This window comes from Marmota marmota, unplaced genomic scaffold (assembly GCF_001458135.2).
Source record: "Marmota marmota marmota unplaced genomic scaffold, marMar, whole genome shotgun sequence".
In the NCBI taxonomy this organism is placed as follows: Eukaryota; Metazoa; Chordata; class Mammalia; order Rodentia; family Sciuridae; genus Marmota; species Marmota marmota.
In genome coordinates, this window is record NW_026000223.1 from 1,086,915 (window position 1) to 1,107,132 (window position 20,218).

Below are 20,218 nucleotides of genomic sequence, written 5' to 3' on the forward strand. Positions count from 1 at the left end.
TGAGATGACAAGAGAATTGTAGCAATCAGGAATAACAGGTTTTATGGCCCAATGTCAGATGCTTTAGAGCTAGACTTTTTAAAGGACAAGGGAAGTTGTGATGAAAAAATGCTAAGAAAGGAAAGGTTTGGGGAAAGGAGAACAGATTTTGTGCTGTTGATGGAAAATGAGATATAATGAAATTGATAATTTGGAAAATGATTACTGATTAGAAAGTCTTGCATTTGATTTTGGTTTTGACTGGTAATGAGGGCAATGAAGAATGACTGTTAGAAGAGATTATATTTACCAAACTGTATCAGCCCTCATGTTACTGTATTGATTTCTAATTTAGAAATAGTGCAGATGAGTGAAGCAAAGTGATATGATTTGGAGATGAATAGTCTTTTTTGTTGGAATTCAGTTTAAGGAAAGAATATACAAATCTGAGCCCTAATACTAGTTAATGAAGTAGCTGAATAAATATTTCTGTTTTGTAGTTTGAAAATGAATATTGATTTTTATTTTTCCCTAGAGGAGAAAATCTCACCTGGTGAAGTAAAGAAACAGTTGACTTCAATCTCTGAGGAGATGATGTATTTGGCTAAGCATTTTCCTGACAGTTGCAGAAAATTGGAAAATTCACAGAGGTTAAATATGTTTTTATCAATTACATTTATTCTCATTCCTATATATGAAGAATTGACTGTTCATAAAGGTGGATTTATATATAGATTCGTACATCCAGACGTCTAAGGATTTTCTGTCTTCTTTATAGGCTATTTTATGAACAAATTATGTTTTTGAAATTACTTTTGTATTTTTGTTAAAGCAAAATAAAATAAGCACATATTAAGGAAAATACTTAATGCAAAGTTGTCTTTCTGGTTATGAGCATCTTTCATTTAATTATAGTTTGATCACTTGAAATCTTTAAATAAAATAGGTTATCATCTGGTTATTATTTAAGACTCTTATCTAGTTGGCAGACTATTAAAATAGAGGGTATACAAAGTTTAAAAATTGTTTTATGGTGAAACCACTAAATAACTTGAGATACTTGGATTGAATGTTCTACACAGATTAATAGACCTTAGACTCCAGGTGCTATGTAGCTAAATCTTTTTGGAACCAAACCTTGCTTTGGTCTTAATTGCTGAATGACTTTTTTCTTAAGTCTTTAAAAGCAGGAATGTTCTTGAATAGTGAACAATGTAATAATGTATTTTGTGGGCAAAGATATTTGTTAGAAATGTGAAGCGGTTAGCTGAAATAGAAAATATTTGACTCTGGGAAAGTGCAGTGTTAATGTATTCTTTTTTGGATAAGATTTGTGATAGGTTTTGATTAAGAGATTAAAGAATGTAGCATAGAAATTCAAATTTCTAAGTCATTTTTTCCCTTACGAAGAAGTTGTTTTGGTGGTTTTTAGGTAACTGAGAATTTTGAAAAAATATAACTTTTAAATGGGTAAAAGGTACTAGTAAATCCATTTCTTTGTCATTTTTACATTTTTCTATAAAATTAGAAAAATCTTCTTTTATCTGATTTTTATATACCTTTCAGATTTTTGTACTGGCAGTGAAAATATCTACTTAAGATAAATTGCATATGTTTAATGCTTTTCTTCGTAACACCAAAGCTAAATAGATTTTCTTGAAACTTAACAATGAGAAATATTGGGTCTCATAAAATTTTAGTGTCAAAACAATAACTAATCAAATCTCTTATTTCATGTTCTTTGTTATACATCTTCAGTAAAACATAACTTATTCAGATTATACTTCAGAACTAGGAGGGAGCAAAAAAGGCCTTTTAGTAGCCAAAATACCTGCCATAAGCATGCAGTTGGACTCACTTTCTGCATTTCCAGTGGAGTGAATAGGCTGCATTCAGAGTACATTTGCTTTTTGTTTATAGATTGAGTCTGACAGGCTTGGATTTCTAGTTAAAATGACAGTGATATGAATAAAGAATGATATGTGCATGACAGCAGCTAGAACTGATAGCTAGTAGTCTATGAAGGAGTACCCAAATTTTAATAAATTTGAAATAAAACTCTTAAAGAAGTTTGAAGTTTATTGCATAAGGGAACATATGTTTCAGTAGAACCTGGAAGTTCACTGAATATAGTATTGCAGAGTTATTGATTTAAATTCAATACATTATTTGTTTTATTGTTGTTGTATTTGATATTCTGCTGGATGCCAAGACTGTCCACAGGCAACTAATGCATGATAACAATCCCAAGAAAGAAGGGTGTATATTATGTCCTATTAAAGAAGGCAGAATGGCCTTTGGTATTTGTTAGAGTAAATATTAAATTACTTTGTATGAAATATTTTTGAGATTAGTGCAGGATAAATGAGCCAATCTTGTTGGTTGATCTGTGCCACTTTTGCTATATTTATATTACAGCATCCTGTACATTTAATAATTAAGCTGTATCACATAACTGTTCCTACTAAATTACTTATAGACAGTTCTTCAATTTGGATAGCTGTGTATAATGCTAAATATTCTTCTCTCTCTCTCTCTCTCTCTATATATATATATATATATATATATATATATACACACACACACACACACATATATATATATATATATTAGTTGTTGATGGACCTTTATTTTATTTATTTATATGTGGTGCTGAGAATCGAACCCAGTGCCTCATACATGCTAGGCATACACGTTACCACTGAGCCACAACTGCAGACCTAAATATTTTTTATAGTTGTATATAATGCTAAATATTCTTTATAAGATTTAGAGAATTTTATAATTTTAAAATCAATGTTTTGGGGCTGGGGTTGTGCCTCAGAGGTAGAGCGCTCACCTAGCATGTGCAAGGCCTTGGGTTCGATCCTCAGCCCTACATAAAAATAAATAAAATAAAGGTATTGTGTCCAACTACAACTAAAAAATAAATATTAAAAAATGTTTTTAGTTTTTGGATTTAATTTTGCTGTTGATTTTGTTTGTGTTAATGTAGAGTTTGCTTAGAAGCTTAGGCCCACTTTGAAGTGCTATTAATGATACAATTTTCAGTATAGAAATAATTCCTGGTGGGAAATTTTTCTTCTATATTTCAAAGGATATGTGTACAGTTTTGATAATTTTGAAGATGCAAAAAGTATCATTTTTAAATTGTAGCATAAGCACTATTATGATTTGCATTTGGGACTAGTAATTAATTGATCAGTGAGTTGAAAAAGTTAGCTATAAAAAGAGATCATAAAAGTTTGCTTTTAACTTAACATATTAATATATTTGTTCCCAATTTTTTGGTATGTACCAAGGGTTTTTTGTTTGTTCTTGTTGTTTGTTTTTAATTATAGGCCTGCTGTTTGTAGTTCTTCAGGGTCTTTCTTGTTCAGACTATACTCAAAATATATTATCTACATTTTCTCATTTCAGTTTCTTTAAAATGGAGAGAAAAATTAAGATGCTTGAAGCCATCTGAGTGCACAGTCCTAGGAATTTTCCTTCAGATTTTAATTTTTGACTATAGTTTATCAAATAACTTTTTTCTTTTTAAAAGAAATTTGCTAGGTCTTTCGATGTGTTCAACCCAGAATTTAATGAAATAGTTTTTCTTTTATGTGGTCATGTATCATTGACTTACTTTATAGTTAATTGAATTAGTTACCATGCCCCCCCTCCAAATAAGTAAAGCTGGCATAAATAAGTTGATTATCAAACACTGTTTACTCTTAGCATACAAGTCAGTTGTTAGATGCAAAAGTACCTTGCTGTGCTAGAGAGTGCCTACTACCTATCCTTACATGGGCACGAGGGACTAGGGGATGAAAAGCAACTTTATCCAGTGGGTTTTCTAGCAGGTCAGTTTAAAAGCTTTAAAGCTTGCTAGTATAGTTAATGCAATTGAATTGAATAATCTTTCTTTAAAAATTTTTTAGGGTTTCTATAATTTTGAAGAATATTTCAGAAAATCTATGTTCACTGAAGAAGATTATATTTGGTTCTTCTAACACCGAGACTGAACTGAGCCCCAGCAGTAACTTTGATTTATTATCATTGGAAGAGTCAACTGTTGGTAGACATCAACAGAAACAAATTAGAGAACATAAAATTTTAACTAAAGATGAGCCATGGGATATAACACTTGATAATTTAGTTAAACATGATGGAAAAGATGTACTTGGAAATGAAGTAAAGCAAGAAGATGGATTTAAAGATGGAATAGAAGACAATAAATTGAAAGAAAATACGGAAAGAACTTGTTTGATGTCATTAGATATTACAGATCAAGAACTTGAAATTTTGGAACAACAGGCTCAGGAAGAATCTCCTCTTAATGATGTTTCTTATCTTTCTGCTGAGGTACTAAATAAGGAGGAAACACTTTGTTTATTAATTAGTAGGGATTGTCTTTTTTTTTTTTTAAATGGACACATAGTAAATATTTTACACTTTATGAAACATACAGATACTCACTTCTTCCATAGAGACAATTCTGTAGTGTGACCCTAGCCACAGACAAATGTAAACAAACATGCCTTCTGTTTTTTAATAAAACTTTACATATAAACAGTGGGCTGTATTTGGTTTGTGAGCCACAGCTGTTGCCCTGGACTTAGTATAATAAATAGCACTGTATAGTGGAAAAAATTTATAGTATCAATAGACATTTGTTGTAATTTTCTATTTTATAATTTCTTATGCTTTTTTCTTTTTTGTATAATAAGTATCTGTTTTTTGTGTATTCTTTACATATCTTCTAGTGTTTACTCTTCTAAACTTGACTTTTAGGTAGTTTTTATTTCATACAAAGTTTGTTTACCTGCTAGGTAAAATTTTTAGTAAATACCTCATGTTTTTGCTTGACATGTCTTACTATCATCTTTAAAAGTCAGGTACTTGGGGCTGGGGTTGTGGCTCAGCAGTTGATTGCTTGCCTCACACTTGCGAGACCCTGGGTTTGATCCTCAGCACCAAATAAAAATACATAAGTAAAATGTTTCCCCCCCCTTAATTTCTCATTTGTTTTTATTAGTTAAGAAGTCCATATTTTCTGGAATTTTATACATTTTTTGTAATAAGATTTTAGATTTTGAAAGCTTGCTAATAGGATTATGGCCTCATTTTTCTAATGGAAATGAAATTGGAGAAATTCTCTGCTTTGATCACTATATTAATAATCATTTTTATTATGTAGATATATTTTATTTTAAAATTGCTTTTCAGCTATTCTCATTTCAATCATTTGTGCAGAAAGCAGTTTCCTCCTTTGGGAAATACCATTTTTTGCTAGCATCTGTATTACTCTTTAATTTTCTAGACATTTATTTTTAGATATATACTTTAAAGTGATATTTTTCGTATATAGAATTATGATAATATTTCTTGACTATTTTTAAACCAGTTATAATTTTTATTGTATAATTATTAGCATTTTTTCTTATTCATTCATTCATTCATTCAAGTTTTTCAATTATTTATTCAAGACCTTATTTAAAAAGTAAAAGAGGGCTGGGGTTTTGGCTCAATGGTAGAGCACTTGCCTAGTGCATGTGAGGCAGTGGGTTCAGTCCCCAGCACCACATTTTAAAAAGTAAAAGAATTTTTATCTCCTAGTAAAATACTTCCTTTAAAGACCTTTTTTTTTTTTTTAAAGCTTAAAACTGGCAGGTCAATTAAGGCTATACTTATCCCACTTCTAGCTTAAATATGCATTTTGGAGGCAGATTCTCTGTCTTCCTTCCTCCCTTCCTCCCTCCCTCCCTCCCTCTCTCCCTCTTTCTTTCTTTTTTTCTTTCTTTCTTTTCTTTTCTTTTCTTTCTTTTTATTCTTTTCTTTCTTTCTTTTCCTTCCTTCCTTCCTTCCTTCCTTCCTTCCTTCCTTCCCTCCCCCTCTCCCTCTCTCTCTCTCTCTCTCTCTTTCTTTGGATTGAACTCAGGGCCACTCAACCACTGAGCCACATCTCCAGCCCTATTTTGTATTTTATTTACAGACAAGTTCTCAAGGAGTTGCTTAATGCCTTGTTTTTGCTGAGGCTGGCTTTGAAATCACAATCCTCCTGCCGAAGCCTCCTGAGCTGCTGGGATTACAGGTGTGCACAAGTGCACCAGGCTTTTTAAAATTTCTTTTGTGAGTTTTTGATCACTTGATGTACTGGGATTGCCAAATTATTATAAAGATTCCTCATATCCAAACTTCAGCAGCAGACCAAGTAAATAACAGGACACCTTTTCAAACATATATAGATTTTCTTGGAAAATTACTGATTTATTTAGAGATACCACAGTCATAGTGTATTAGCTTTCATATCCTTTTTTTTAAATATTTTACTTTTTAGTTGTAGTTGGACACAATACCTTTATTTTATTTATTTTTATGTGGTGCAGAGGATCCAACCCAGGGTCTCGCACGTGCTAGGTGAGCGCTCTACCGCTGAGCTACAACCCCAGCCCCAGATTTTGTATCTTTTTAAAAAAATCAGTAGATTTAATAAAAGAATAATTACTGTTCTTGGCTTATATGGTTTTTTAGCCCTGTGAAGAGTTTCTTGTACTTAAAATGTTTGGGAAACACAGTTTGATGTTGTTTAACCACAGTTGAACTTTGTACTCTTATTTAGAGCAGGAATTTTATGTATGTTTATCTAACTTGTCTATCTTGCTGTATTTCTTTTTTTCCTTTTATTTATTTATCCTTCTTCCTCTCCCTTTATTTTAGATATTTATTTTTTTAGTTGTAGTTGGATACAATACCTGTATTTTGTTTACACTTTTTTATGTGGTGCTGAGATTCGAACCCAAGTCAAGGCCTTGCACGTGCTAGGCAAGTGTTCTACCACTGAGTCACAACCCCAGCCCACCTTCTCCCCTTTTTAATACATTTGTTGAATAGAGAAGAGGAAGATATCTACACTTATCTAGCATATGGAAATTTTATTTTGTAGGAAAGAGGATATAGAATCGATTATACTGGAAATTAATGTTTGAAATACTTTCTTTTAAAGCATTTGTCTCCCAATGATAATGAAAAAGATTCATCTTGCTTAATTGAAAGTGATGAAGATTTAGAAATGGAGATGCTTAAGGTATGTTTAAAATTTTGGAAAAGTTACCTATTCTTTCCAAAGGACACTTAATTAAGTAAACTATTACCTGATTCTAAACCAGTTTCCACAGTAATGAAGTTGCTACCAATTATGTAACATTCTAAGTACAAGAAACTCTTCACAGGACTGAAAAACTATACAAGCCAAGAACAGATTTAGTGTTTTTCAATTCATACTCTGTGTATGTTTATATGGTCTATAAATAAAGTCCTTTAGTTAAAATTATAAAAAATAATAATAAATGGAAGTTTTAATGGTTTCATGAAATCTTCCATATCACTTCTTTGTAAAAAGTTTCATAGATGAAATAATTTTGAAATAGATAATCCTAATATTGTGGAACCAGAATAAAGCCAAATAATTTTTTTCACATACATAATATTCTTTCCTAAAATTATTTCCATCTTGTTTTTTGTTTCAATAATTGCAAAAACATTTTCATTGTTTGCTTATGGTTTAAATCTTATCCTTATTCAGTAAGAATGACTGACATATGATATAGAGAAACTTATTACAAAAATAGCATTGGAATCTATATTTATCAATTTGGAATTGCAAACATTTAAATACAAGAAAGAAAAAAATGTTTAAAATTATCCAGATTCAAAATTTATGATAGATTTCCCCAGGGGCAGTTTATTCTATGCTATTAATGAACCTTGTTTATGCTGGATGTATTCCATCTTTGGCCTTGTGCCTTGGAAACCATTCTTAAGCACATATTTATAGAGAAGCACACTTGTTCTTTTGTGGTATTGCTTGCACATCTGCCAGCTTTGAACAAAATCGTAGGCTCTGTTAATAATACTTCTTTGTGCTTGATGAAAAAGATTTGATACTGTCAGTGGTTTTGCTTTTAAATTTTCTTTTAAACTTTCAGTCTTTAGAAAATCTGAATAGTGGCATGGTAGAACCAATTCATTCTAAATGCTTAGAAATGGAAAGAAATCTGAGACTTTCTACTGAAGAAGATGATGATGATAAAAATGAAGCTATTGAAGAGGAAGAAGAAGATGAGGGTAAGCACTGAAGTGTGTTTTATTTAACTCTCTTGATCCGCACCACTGTCTTTAATTTAGAGTACATGTGTTCTGGAGGTCAGGGACTTTGTGACATATAATTATTAGTTCCTTTAAACTTGCTATGAAATTCCTTAGTGCTCTTGTCTCCATAAAGCGGAGTCTTACTATTTATAAAAATGTGTAATAGAAGTGTTGTGTCATTCAGTGGATGTGGTGAATTATATATTCACTTTTTTCATACTGAATTATATATTTTATCTGGATCTTAATGATGGTCAAAATCATTTGCCAATTACTTATATTAAAGATCATTGTTAGTGACATGTATGGATATGTAGCATTAGTCTTCAGGATCTTATTATTTAAATAAGTAGGACAATAAAAAGGAACAAAATGGACTTATTTTTAGACAGTATGTTAACAAAGAATTTATTAAATGAACTTTCTGTGTAAGTGCAAATAAGCATATTATGGAAAGTTTGGGTTATTCTCATAAAGTAGCACTCTTACTAAACTCAGACTTCATCATTGACAAATGAAAATTTTAAAGCCATTTTATAGGTGGAAAATATATATGAATATGTTGATAGATGTTTTCCTCTTTGTTTTCTTACAATTTGTCCAAATATGTTTGGTTTTCTCTCTACAGTTGTTAAAGTTGAGAAGTAAAATAATTAATTTGTTTAGTAAAAAATTATCTTGATTTTTTTGTTTTGACCTTTCTTGGTCTCACATGAACCTTTAAGCCAAATAATAAACAGTGGAAATCACTTGGGTAGAACTAACATAACTTCATTGTACTGTGCAGTTAGAATTTTAATCAGATAGATAGATAAATTTACCTAAAAATCGGTTTTAGATAACTAAATTAGATGTAGGTAACTAAATTTAGGTAATAGATTGAGTTTTAAAATTAAGATTTTATTTTATCTGTAGACTTCACTTATGACACTGGTATAATTTCTGATTACCATTAATTAGTTAGTTATATTATAAATTATGGATTGTTATATTGCTTATTATGGTGGATTCTAGATGTTAGATCTTAAAAACTTAGCTGATTTCCAAAACATTAGTTTTTTGCAGTGCTGGTAAAGTCTGAACCACAACAAAATTTTAATACTTTAGTAAAATCAAGGTATTTACCTGAAGTCATTACTTATACTCTGAGAACAAAATTAAGTTGGAATTAAAACAGTAACCTCTGAAACCTACCACTATATTTATTCTTTAAAAAAAGCCAATGAAATAAACTCCTTCCTCCTCTTATTTAGTATATTTCTATTTGAACAGAAATGCCTATTTTGTTTTATTTTAAGATCTTTTATTGCCAGAACCCAATGAAAAGCATATTGTTTGCCTCAAGACCTACTTTGGCCATAACAATTTTAAACCGTGAGTATAATTTCAGTTAATTAAATAAAATACTTAGTGTTTTCTTCACAAAGAACAAAAAGGTAAATAACCCATTTTTTAACAGTAGCATACAACTTCTTTGTAATCATGCATGCCACACTGTATTTCTTATGTGTGACTATAAAATTATTTCTGAAAATTTTTTTTATCAGTAAGGAAAAATGATTTTCATTTTAATTGAATGCTTCTGTTTAGAAATATTAAAAAATGAATTTTTATTTAATGCTGATTTTTTTTCCATTAAGTATCTATGTGCTTTTTTTTGTGCATCATATTTTCCATAGTATGCTAAGAAGTTCATAAGGCAATAGTTGAAAGAATAGTGGTAATTTTATCTGTTTTAATATACTCAAATGTATTCACATTTAACAGGCACATATATACATAAAAAGGATGAATAAAAATGAGAAGAACAAGAAGTAAATTTGAATAAAACTGTTAAGAATGTAGACTGTTTTCCAGCTTTGCGAACTTGCAGAAGAATATATTGAAGCATTTTTTCTGTTTTAAGATATTTTTATTTAAATATATCCTACATACAGAAAAATATACATATGATACAGATCAATGAATTTTGATGAACTGAGCACTCTGTGTAACCAGCACTTAGATAAGAATAGGTCATTATCAGCATAGCAGAAGATCACCTTTCCAATTGATTTTACCTTGACATTTTATTAAGAAAAATTTCTAAGATACAATAAATTGAAAGGATTACTACTACTACTACTGCTGTGGACTTGGGCTTATTCACCACCTACATTCTATTATTAACACTTTATTTTACTTGTTTTATCACATCCATTTATACATATCTCTATCCATCCATTACTACAGTTTTTGGTATAAAATTTGCATATTAGGAAGAGTACAAACCTTAAATGTATGTTTGCAAATCTCAAGTGTACACACACACATCTATATAACCTAAGTCTTCATCAAGATATAGAACATTATCACCACAAAGTTCTGTTATTTTTTTTTTCATTTTTTAAAATTTTAATTTGTTATATATGACTCCAGAATGCATTACAATTTCTATTACACATATAGAGCACAATTTTTCATATCTCTGATTGTACACAAAGTACAGTCAAACCATTCGTGTCTTCATACATGTGCTTAGGGTAATGATGTCCATCTCATTCCACTGTGTTTCCTATTGCCATTTCCCCTCTCTTCACCTCCCTCCCCCTTTCCCCTGTGTCTTATCATCTAATCCTCCCATGCTGTGCCCCCCACCACCATTATGAATCAGCAGCCTTAAATCAGAGAAAACATTTGGCATTGTTTTTTGGGATTAGCTAACTTTACTTAGCATTGTATTCTCCATCTCCATCCATTTACCTGCAAATGCCATGATTTTATTCTCTTTTATTGCTGAATAATATTCCATTGTGTACATGTATCACATTTTCTTTATCCATTCATCTACTGAAGGGCATCTAGGTTGGTTCCACAGGTTAGCTATTGTGAATTGTGCTGCTATAAATATAAACATCAATGTTGGCTGTGTCCCTGTAGTATGCTGTTTTTAAGTCCTTTGGGTATTGACTGAGGAGAAGGATAGCTGGGTCAAATGGTGGTTCCATTTCATGTTTTCCAAGGATTCTCCATACTGCTTTCCATATTGGCTGCACCAATTTGCAGTCCCACCAGCAATGTATGAGTGTGCCTTCCCCCCCCACATCCTCGCCAATACTTATTTGTATTCTTAATAGTTGCCATTCTAACTAAGTGAGATGAAATCTTAGAGTAGTTTTGATTTGCATTTCTCTATTTCCTATGGATGTTGAACACTTTTTCATATATTTGTTGACTGATTGTATGTCTTCTTCTGAGAGGTGTCTGTTCAGTTCCTTGGCCCATTTATTGTTTGGGTTATTTGTTTTTTTGAGTTGATTTTTGAGTTCTTTATATATCCTAGAGATTAGAGCTCTATCTGGTGTGTGAGGGGTAAAAAATAACTCCCATTTTGTAAGCTCTCTATTCACCTCACTGTTTCTTTTGCGGAGAAGAAGCTTTTTAGTTTGAATTCATCCCATTTATTGATTCTTGATATAGGATTCTTAGTAAGGAGGTTGGGGCCTAATCCAACATGATGGAGATTTGGGTCTACTTTTTCTAATAGATGCAGTATCTTTAGTTTAATTCCTAGGTCTCTGGGAATTAAACTTTGAGTTGAATTTTGTGCATGTGAGAGATAGGGCTAATTTTGTGCATGGTGAGAGAGAGATAATTTCATTTTGTTGCCTATGGATTTCCAGTTTTCCCAGCACCATTTGTTGAAGAGATTATCTTTTCTCCAATGTACATTTTTTGGTGCTTTTGCCTAATATACGATAATTGTAATTATGTGGGTTAGTCTCTGTGTCCTCTATTCTGTACCATTGGTCTACAAGTCTGTTTTGGTGCCAATACCATGTTGTTTTTGTTACCATTTCTCTGTATATAGTAGTATAGTTTAATGTCTGGCATAGTGATGCTACTTGCTTCATTCTTCTTGCTAAGGATGCTTTAGCTATTCTGGTTTTTCCAGATGAATTTTATAACTGGTTTTTCTATCTATGAGGAATGTCAATGGGATTTTGATTGGAATTGTATTAAATCTGTATAATGCTTTTGGTAGTGTGGTCATTTTGACAACAGTAGGTCTGCCTATCCAAGAACAAGGTAGATCTTTTCATCTTCTAAGGTCTTTTAAAATTTCTTTCTTTAGCATTCTGTAGTTATCATTGTAGGCATCTTTCACCTCTTTCATTAAGTTGATTCCCAAGTATTTTATTTTATTTTGGCTGTTGTAAATGGGTAGTTTTCCTTGTTTCCCTTTCAGAGGATTTGTCACTAACATACAGAAATTCCTTTGATTTATGGGTATTGATTTTGTATCCTGTTACTTTGCTGAAGTCATTTATTAGTTCTAGAAGTTTTCTGGTGAAATTTTTTGGGTCTTCTATGTATAGAGTCATATTGTTGGCAGATAGTGCTAAGTTGAGTTCTTTTATATCTGTCCGTATCTCTTTAATTTCTTTTTTCTTTCTGATTGCTCTGGTTAGAGTTTCAAGAACTATGTTAAATAGAAGTGGTGAAAGAGGGCATCCCTGTCTTGTTCCAGTTTTTAGAGGGAATGCTTTCAATTTTTCTCCATTTAGAATGATGTTGGCCTGGGGCTTAGTGTAGATAGCTTTTATGATGTTGAGATATGTTCCTGTTATCCTTAGTTTTTCTAGTGTTTTGAACATGAAGGGGTGCTGTAATTTGTTGAATGCTTTTTCTGCATCTATTGAGATGATCATATGATTCTTATCTTTTAAGTTTATTGATGTGATGAATTACGTTTATTGATTTGCACATGTTGAACCAAACTTGCATCCCTGGGATGAACCCCACTTGATTGTGGTGTACTATCTTTTTGATATGTTTCTGTATTTGACTTGTCAGAATTTTATTGAGAATTTTTGCATTTATGTTTATTAGAGATTGGTCTGAAGTTTTTTTTTTATGTGTTTTTGGAATCAGGGTGATATTGGCTTCATAGAATGATTTTGGAAGTGCTCCCTCTTTTTCTATTTTCTGAAATAAATTGAGGAGTATTGGTATTAGTTCTACTTTAAAGGTCTTGAGGAACTTGGCTGTGTATCCATCTGGTCTTGGGCTTTTGGTTGGTAGGCTTCTGATTGTGTCTTGTATTTCATTGCTTGAAATTGATCTGTTTAAATTGTGTATATCATCCTGATTTAATTTGGGCAAATCATATGACTAGAAATTTGTCGATGCCTTCAATATTGTGTATTTTATTGGAGTACAGGTTTTCAAAAATAATCTCTAATTATCTTTTGTATTTTTGTAGTGTCTGTTGTGATATTTCCTTTTTCATCACGTATGTTAGTGATTTGAGTTTTCTCTCTCCTTCTCCTCGTTAGCATGGCTAAGGGTTTGTCAGTTTTATTTATTTTTTCAAAGAACCAACTTTTTATTTTGTTAATTTTTTCAGTTTCAATTTCATTGATTTCTGCTCTAATTTTATTTATTTTTTCTCTGTAGCTTGTAATTCAAGGCTCTAATTTTAATTATTTCCTGTCTTCTACTGCTTTTAATGTTTATTTGTTCTTCTTTTTCTAGGGCTTTGAGATGTAATGTTAAGTCATTTATTTGTTGACTTTTTCTTTGTTTAAGGAATGAACTCCAGGCAGTGAGGTTTCCTCTTAGAACTGCCTTTGTAGTGTCCCAGAGATTTTGATGTTGTATCTGTGTTCTCATTCACCTCTAAGAATTTTTTAATCTCCTCCTTGATGTCTTTTGCAACCCATTATTCATTCAGTAGCATATTATTTAATCTCCAGGTGTTGGAATAGCTTTTATTTTTTAATTTATCATTAATTTTAATTTCATTACATTATGATCTGATAGAATGCAGGGTAGTATCTTGACTTTTTTTTTTATATTTGCTAAGAGTTCCTTTGTGGCATAATATATGGTCTCAAAGTTCTTTCATTTTAAACCTAAACATTTCTTTTGTTTAAAGCATTGTTCTTTTGAATATCTAGCATAAAGCTTGAAATTCATTTTATGTTTTGTATATATGTAACAACATTTAATACATATACCAAATGGAAACTCCTAGTTTTTCAGTCAACCTGAATGGGAAGTTGATCAAATGAAGTTCTTTGTTTTAAAGTTCTAGGTTATGAACATATTTGTACATGAAGCTCAAAAGTATAAAAGAAATTTTTTTAACAGAAGTAAAAAGATTAAATAGGTTTTAACTTTATCCATTTAGTGTCATCTTATTAATAAAATAGCTTTATGCTTTTTACCTTCAAGGGTTCAGTGGAAAGTTATTCATTCTGTATTGGAAGAAAGAAGAGATAATGTTGTTGTCATGGCAACTGGTAAGTTATACTAAGCAAGTAACCTGTCTTTTGAAAAATAAAACTTGAAGATTTAAAAATGTTTAATTTCTCATTAAATTCTCAAAATACAAGTAGAATTGCTATAAAATATGTAAGACTTGATATAGGGGATGAATGCACAAATTTATGCATGAATTATCTTTGAGGAAGATGAAATGTTAATATGATCATTCAGCTATGCAAGTGCCTTTTAAGAAGAAGATTAAAATATCAAGGATTAATTTTTTTTCTATGAGTATATTTTTTTAAATTTCAAGGATATGGAAAAAGTTTGTGTTTCCAGTACCCACCTGTTTATATAGGCAAGATTGGCATTGTCATTTCACCTCTTATTTCTTTGATGGAAGACCAAGTGCTCCAGCTGGAGTAAGTAATGTTTGCATTGCCACATCTTTCCCTCTTCTTTTATTCTATGAGTGAAACATCTGATGTATCATGTATGTTAAGATTTAGTTCACACTAATGCTTTTCTAAAAGTAAATGACACTTTGGAGGAAGGGCTTATCTTTTTTTTTTTTTTTTTTTTTAAGGCTCCACCACCACTGTGCTATATGTCCAACCTTGATTTTCTGTATTGAGTTCTCTGTAATTCAAGGCTATCAGGTGGCCTTGTGAAAATTTTCTGAAAAAGCATTATTATATTATACCAGTTTATATTGACTGTTTCAAAATTCTCTTCTAGTTCTGTTACCCATATTCTTTTTTTAAAAATAATAGTATGTTTTTATTGAATTTTCAAATCTGCTTGTTGATGCTATTGATATTTGGATTCCATTCAGAAAATAAAATCCAGGATGGATAAGCTAATTCTGGAAGATTACTGATGTGGGCACTTATCCATTTGGAACACCACCTATTTTTATTTATTTTATTTTATTTTTTCTTTTTTATTGATTTAAAAAATGACAGTGGAATGCATTACAATTCTTATTACACATATATATCACAATTTTTCATATCTCTGTATATAAGATATGTTGACACCTAATTCGTGTCTTCATATATGTATTTTGGATAATGATGTCTATCACATTCCACCATCCTTGCTAATCCCCTGCCCCCTCCATATTCTTGTTTTAAAAAATATTTATTTCTTTTAGTTGTATACAATACCTTTGTTTTTATTTATTTTTATGTGGTGCTGAGGATTGAACCCAGGGACTTGCACCCGATAGGCGAGCGTTCTACCTCTGAGTCACAACCCCAGCTCTGTTACTCATATTCTTTAGCTTGGTATGAAGTATATATGTAAAAGTGTGTTTTTTAATCTGTGAAAACTTTCCAACTTCTTCAACCTGAGCTTTCAATCTTTTTTTAAAGATTCTCTTTAACAACTACTTTCTGATATAGCCCTTGAAAAAATTTATCAAGTTAGTGAGATATAAAATGAGAATTTCTTTTTGGTTTTTAAGTTTTAAAAAGCTCAATATGTCTCTTTTTCCACATTTTTATTGATGCATTATAGTTGTCATAATGATGAGATTTTTTACATATTTGTACACGCACACAAAATAACAATATGATTTGCCCAATATCACTCCGTAGCACTTCTCCCCTCACTCTTCTCCTCCCAACCCCGTCCTTTTCCCCTACTGATCTTTATTCTGATTTCATGAGATCTGCCCCCACCTTTCTTTTCCTTTTTCTTCTGTAGTTTCTACATTTGAAAGAAAACATATGACCCTTGACGTAATGGTCTTTAGTTCTATTCATTTTCCTGCAAATGACATAAGTTCATTTTTCTTTATGGTTTAATGAAACTCCATTTGTATGTATGCCACATTTTCTTTATCTATTCATCTATTGTTGGGCACCTAGGCTGGTTCCACAATTTGGCTACTGTGAATTGCCTGCTATAAACACAGGTATGTTTATATCACTGTAGTATGATGACTTTAATTCCTAAAGAATTAAATGCTGAGGAGTAGTATAGCTGGGTCATATGGTGATTCCATGCCTAGTCTTTTGAGGAGCCTCCATTCTGATTTCCATAGTGTTTGTATTAATTTAGTTCACCACAAAAAGTGAGATTTCAAAGACAAGGAGTAACACATTATCATGTTTTTTTATTCCTTCTCAATTAAGAATGATGTAAATATTTGTACTATAGACATTGCTCTAGAATATTGCTCTTTCTTCTCATAGAATGTCCAAAGTTCCAACCTGTTTTCTTGGATCAGCACAATCAAAAAATGTTCTCGAAGATATTAAATTGTGAGTAATTTATATGATTTCTGATCATGTGGTCAGTTGTCTATGTGGGAGAATTTTGTACACACAAAAAATTTACTGAATCCATGAATAAAATGGCCATGATTTTAAACATGCTTTCTTTTTATAGTTTATTTGAGAATTATTAATTTTAAAATCTTCAGAACTTAAGATATCTATTATTTTTAGTTCTTAGATTAGCATTGAATTATAAAATTTTGATTTTGAAAGAGAATTCGGAGAATATCTAGATTTGTTTCATTTTATAGATGAGAAAATTGAGACCCAGAGGTAAATCATTTCCCAAAAACCACTCAATGAATTTGTGGCTGAGAAGGGACTGTATTCTGGGTCTCTTGTCCCACCATTTCTATCATGATTCATTTCTAAGAAGAATATCATTTCAGATATGCACAAAAACGTGCATGTATTTTTAATATATGTATATATGAATTTACATATGTATATTTACTGAGTAACCCAAACCCCATCAAGATAATTGAATATTACTGTTATTTCGGAAGATTTCTTCATGTCCCTTCCTAGTCTGTCCTTCCAATCTTATATCCTGAGGCAAAGCACTGTTCTAATTTTCCCTACCACAGTTTAAATTTGTCTTCTTTGAGTTTCATGTAATTGGAATCAGACAATATGAACTCTTTTGTGTAAGATTTTTTTTCATTCAGCATAATCTTCTTGTGATTTCCTTTATGTTGTTGCATGTGGAAATAGTGTTTGTTTAAAATTTCTGAGTTATATTTCATTATATAAAAAAGTTTGTTTTTACATTTCTTCATTGATGGATATCTAAGCTATTTCTGGTTTTGGGCTATGAATAATAAAGCTAATTAAAACATTATTATAATAGTCATTTGTGAGCATCTGTTTTGTTTTTAAAAACATTTTTATTCCTTTTATTGAGATATAATTTATATATAATAATTTTTACCTATTGAAAAATATATAACTAAATAAGTTTTGATGTATACATATACCTAGAAAAATCATCATCATAGTCCATATAATGAACATATCCATTACATGCAAAGTTTACTCGTACCGTACCTTTCTTCCTGTCTCTGCCTTTCCCACCCTAGTCATCAAGTAACTGTTGATCTACTGTCACTATTAACTAGTTTGCGTTTTCTAAAATTGTATTTAAACAGAATCATCCAGGTATTATATGCTCTTTTTTGTCTGGTTTAAATAATAGAGCATATTTGTTTTGAGATTTGTTTATGCATTAACATTTATTAATAGCTAATTACAATCAAGTAGATTACATTATATGGATATATTGTAGTTTGTCCAGTCACCTGTTGATAGATATTTGTATTGTTTCCATTTTTGAGCTATTACAAATAAAGCTTATGAACTTTTGTACATCAGTCTTTGTTTGAACATAAAATGTTTTCATTTTATTGGTATATACCAAGGAATGAACTGATGGGATGAAGGGGTAGATATATATTTAAACTTTCTTTTTTCTAATTGAGATTAAGTTCATATAACATAAAATTTAGCCATTTTAACCATTGTTAAAGTCTGGTAGCTTTTAGTGTTAATATCTCTTTCCAGAACATTTTAGCACCCCCAATGGTACTGACACACTGATTATGTAGTCCCTTCCAATTGTCTCCTTTTCTACTTCATTCCAATTACTAATCTACTTTGTGTCTCTATTTAATTTGCCTGTTCTGGACATTTTGTATAGTGAACTCATAGAGTTTTGTGGTCTTTTGTACCTGGCTTTTTTAATTTAGTTTAATATTTTCAGTACTTCATTTCTTTTTATGTCTAAATAATATTCTATTGTATACGAGTTCCACATTTTGTTTATCCATTCATCACTGATGGCCATTGGGTTGTTTCTGCTTTTTGGCTGTAACTAATAATGGTGCTATGAACATTTATTTACAATTTTTTTTAGAGAGAGAGAGAGAGAATTTTTTTAATATTTATTTTTTAGTTTTCAGCGGACACAACATCTTTATTTTATTTGTATGTGGTGCTGAGGATCAAACCCAGTGCCACGCACATGGCGAGCGCGATACTGCTTGAGCCACATCCCCAGCCCATTTGCAAATTTTTGTATGAAAGTGTGTTTTTAAGTATTTCGTGTATATGCTTAGGAGTGGATCTGGAATATATGGTAAATCTATGTTTAACTTTTTAAGAAACTGTCAACCTTTTTGAGATTGGTATACCATTTTATATTCCCACCAGCAGTTTGAGAGGTCCAGCCTCCTATCCTTACTATTTCTTGATGTTACAGTCTTTAATTTTAGCTATTTTAATTGGATCTCATTGTGTTTTCAATTTGATTTTCCCTAATGACTAATTATGCATTCTTTCATATCTACCTGTATGTCTTCTTAGGGAAAACATCTAATCATTCTTTTTGCCCATTCTTATTTTATTGGTGCATTATAATTATACATATTGGAGGAATCCATTGTGATATATTCATTTACACAACATAATTTAGTCAATTTTATTTTTTCATTCTGCTTTTCTTATTGAGTTTTGATAGTCACTTATATATTCTGTATTCAGATCCTTTATTATCCTTTATTTTGTTTATATTTTGCACACATATACCCCTAGTTTATGACTTTTCTTCATTGTCTTCACAGTTCTTTTGAATAGCTGCAATTTTACATTTTGATGAAGTCCAGTTTGTCAATTTAGTCTTTTTATGGAATTTACTTTTAGTGTTTCATCCAAGAAATCCTTGCTTAGTCTAGGTCACAAAGATTTTATGTTTCTCCTAAAAGTTTTATAGTTTTAAATTTCACATATAGATGTGTGATCTATATTTTAGTAATTTTTGAATATTGTATGAAGTATTGATTGCAGTTTATTTTTCACACAAGTATATCCAATTGTTCTAGTCTACTTCTTGAAAAGACTATCCTTTCTTTACTAATTGACTTTGCATCTGCGTCAAAAATAGGTTGAGTACATACATGTGGGTCTGTTGCTGCTCTATTCTTTGTTTTGTAAATCTATTTTGTCTTGATGAGTGTTTAGATTACTTCATTACATTGAAATCAGGTTGTGCAAGTCCCTCCAGTTTTTTTTTAAAGAGAGAGAGAGAGAGAGAGAAGAGAGAGAGGGAGGGAGAGAGAATTTTAATATTTATTTTTTAGTTTTCGGCAGACACAACATCTTTGTATGTGGTGCTGAGGATCAAACCCAGGCCTAACGCATGCCAGGCGAGTGCGCTACCGCTTGAGCCACAACCCCAGCCCCAGTCCCTCCAGTTTTGTTCTTTTCTTTCAAAGTTTTTTTGGGTATTCTGGGTTCTTTATATTTCCCTAAGTATTTCTTTTTTTTTTTTTTTAATTTTTTATTGTTGGCTGTTCAAAACATTACATAGTTCTTGATATATCATATTTCACACTTTGATTCAAGTGGGTTATGAGCTCCCATTTTTACCCCATATACAGATTGCAGAATCACATCAGTTACACATCCATTGATTTACATATTGCCATACTAGTGTCTGTTGTGTTCTGCTGCCTTTCCTATCCTCTACTATCCCCCCTCCCCTCCCCTCCCCTCCCCTCTTCTCTCTCTACCCC

At 31.2% G+C, this 20,218-nt stretch overlaps 1 protein-coding gene across 10 annotated transcripts in view; it reads left to right on the forward strand.

Annotated features, from left to right (window-relative positions):
• Wrn (WRN RecQ like helicase) overlaps positions 1-20,218 on the forward strand; it is a 139,864-nt gene that overhangs the window by 39,113 nt on the left and 80,533 nt on the right. For all 10 annotated transcript variants that reach the window (XM_048792752.1, XM_048792753.1, XM_048792757.1 and 7 more), the window contains 8 exons: positions 515-629; positions 3,903-4,326; positions 6,968-7,048; positions 7,950-8,088; positions 9,411-9,486; positions 14,332-14,399; positions 14,678-14,786; positions 16,566-16,634. In XM_048792752.1, coding sequence (XP_048648709.1) covers positions 515-629; positions 3,903-4,326; positions 6,968-7,048; positions 7,950-8,088; positions 9,411-9,486; positions 14,332-14,399; positions 14,678-14,786; positions 16,566-16,634 — 1,081 coding nt within the window. The remainder of the gene's footprint in view (positions 1-514; positions 630-3,902; positions 4,327-6,967; positions 7,049-7,949; positions 8,089-9,410; positions 9,487-14,331; positions 14,400-14,677; positions 14,787-16,565; positions 16,635-20,218) is intronic.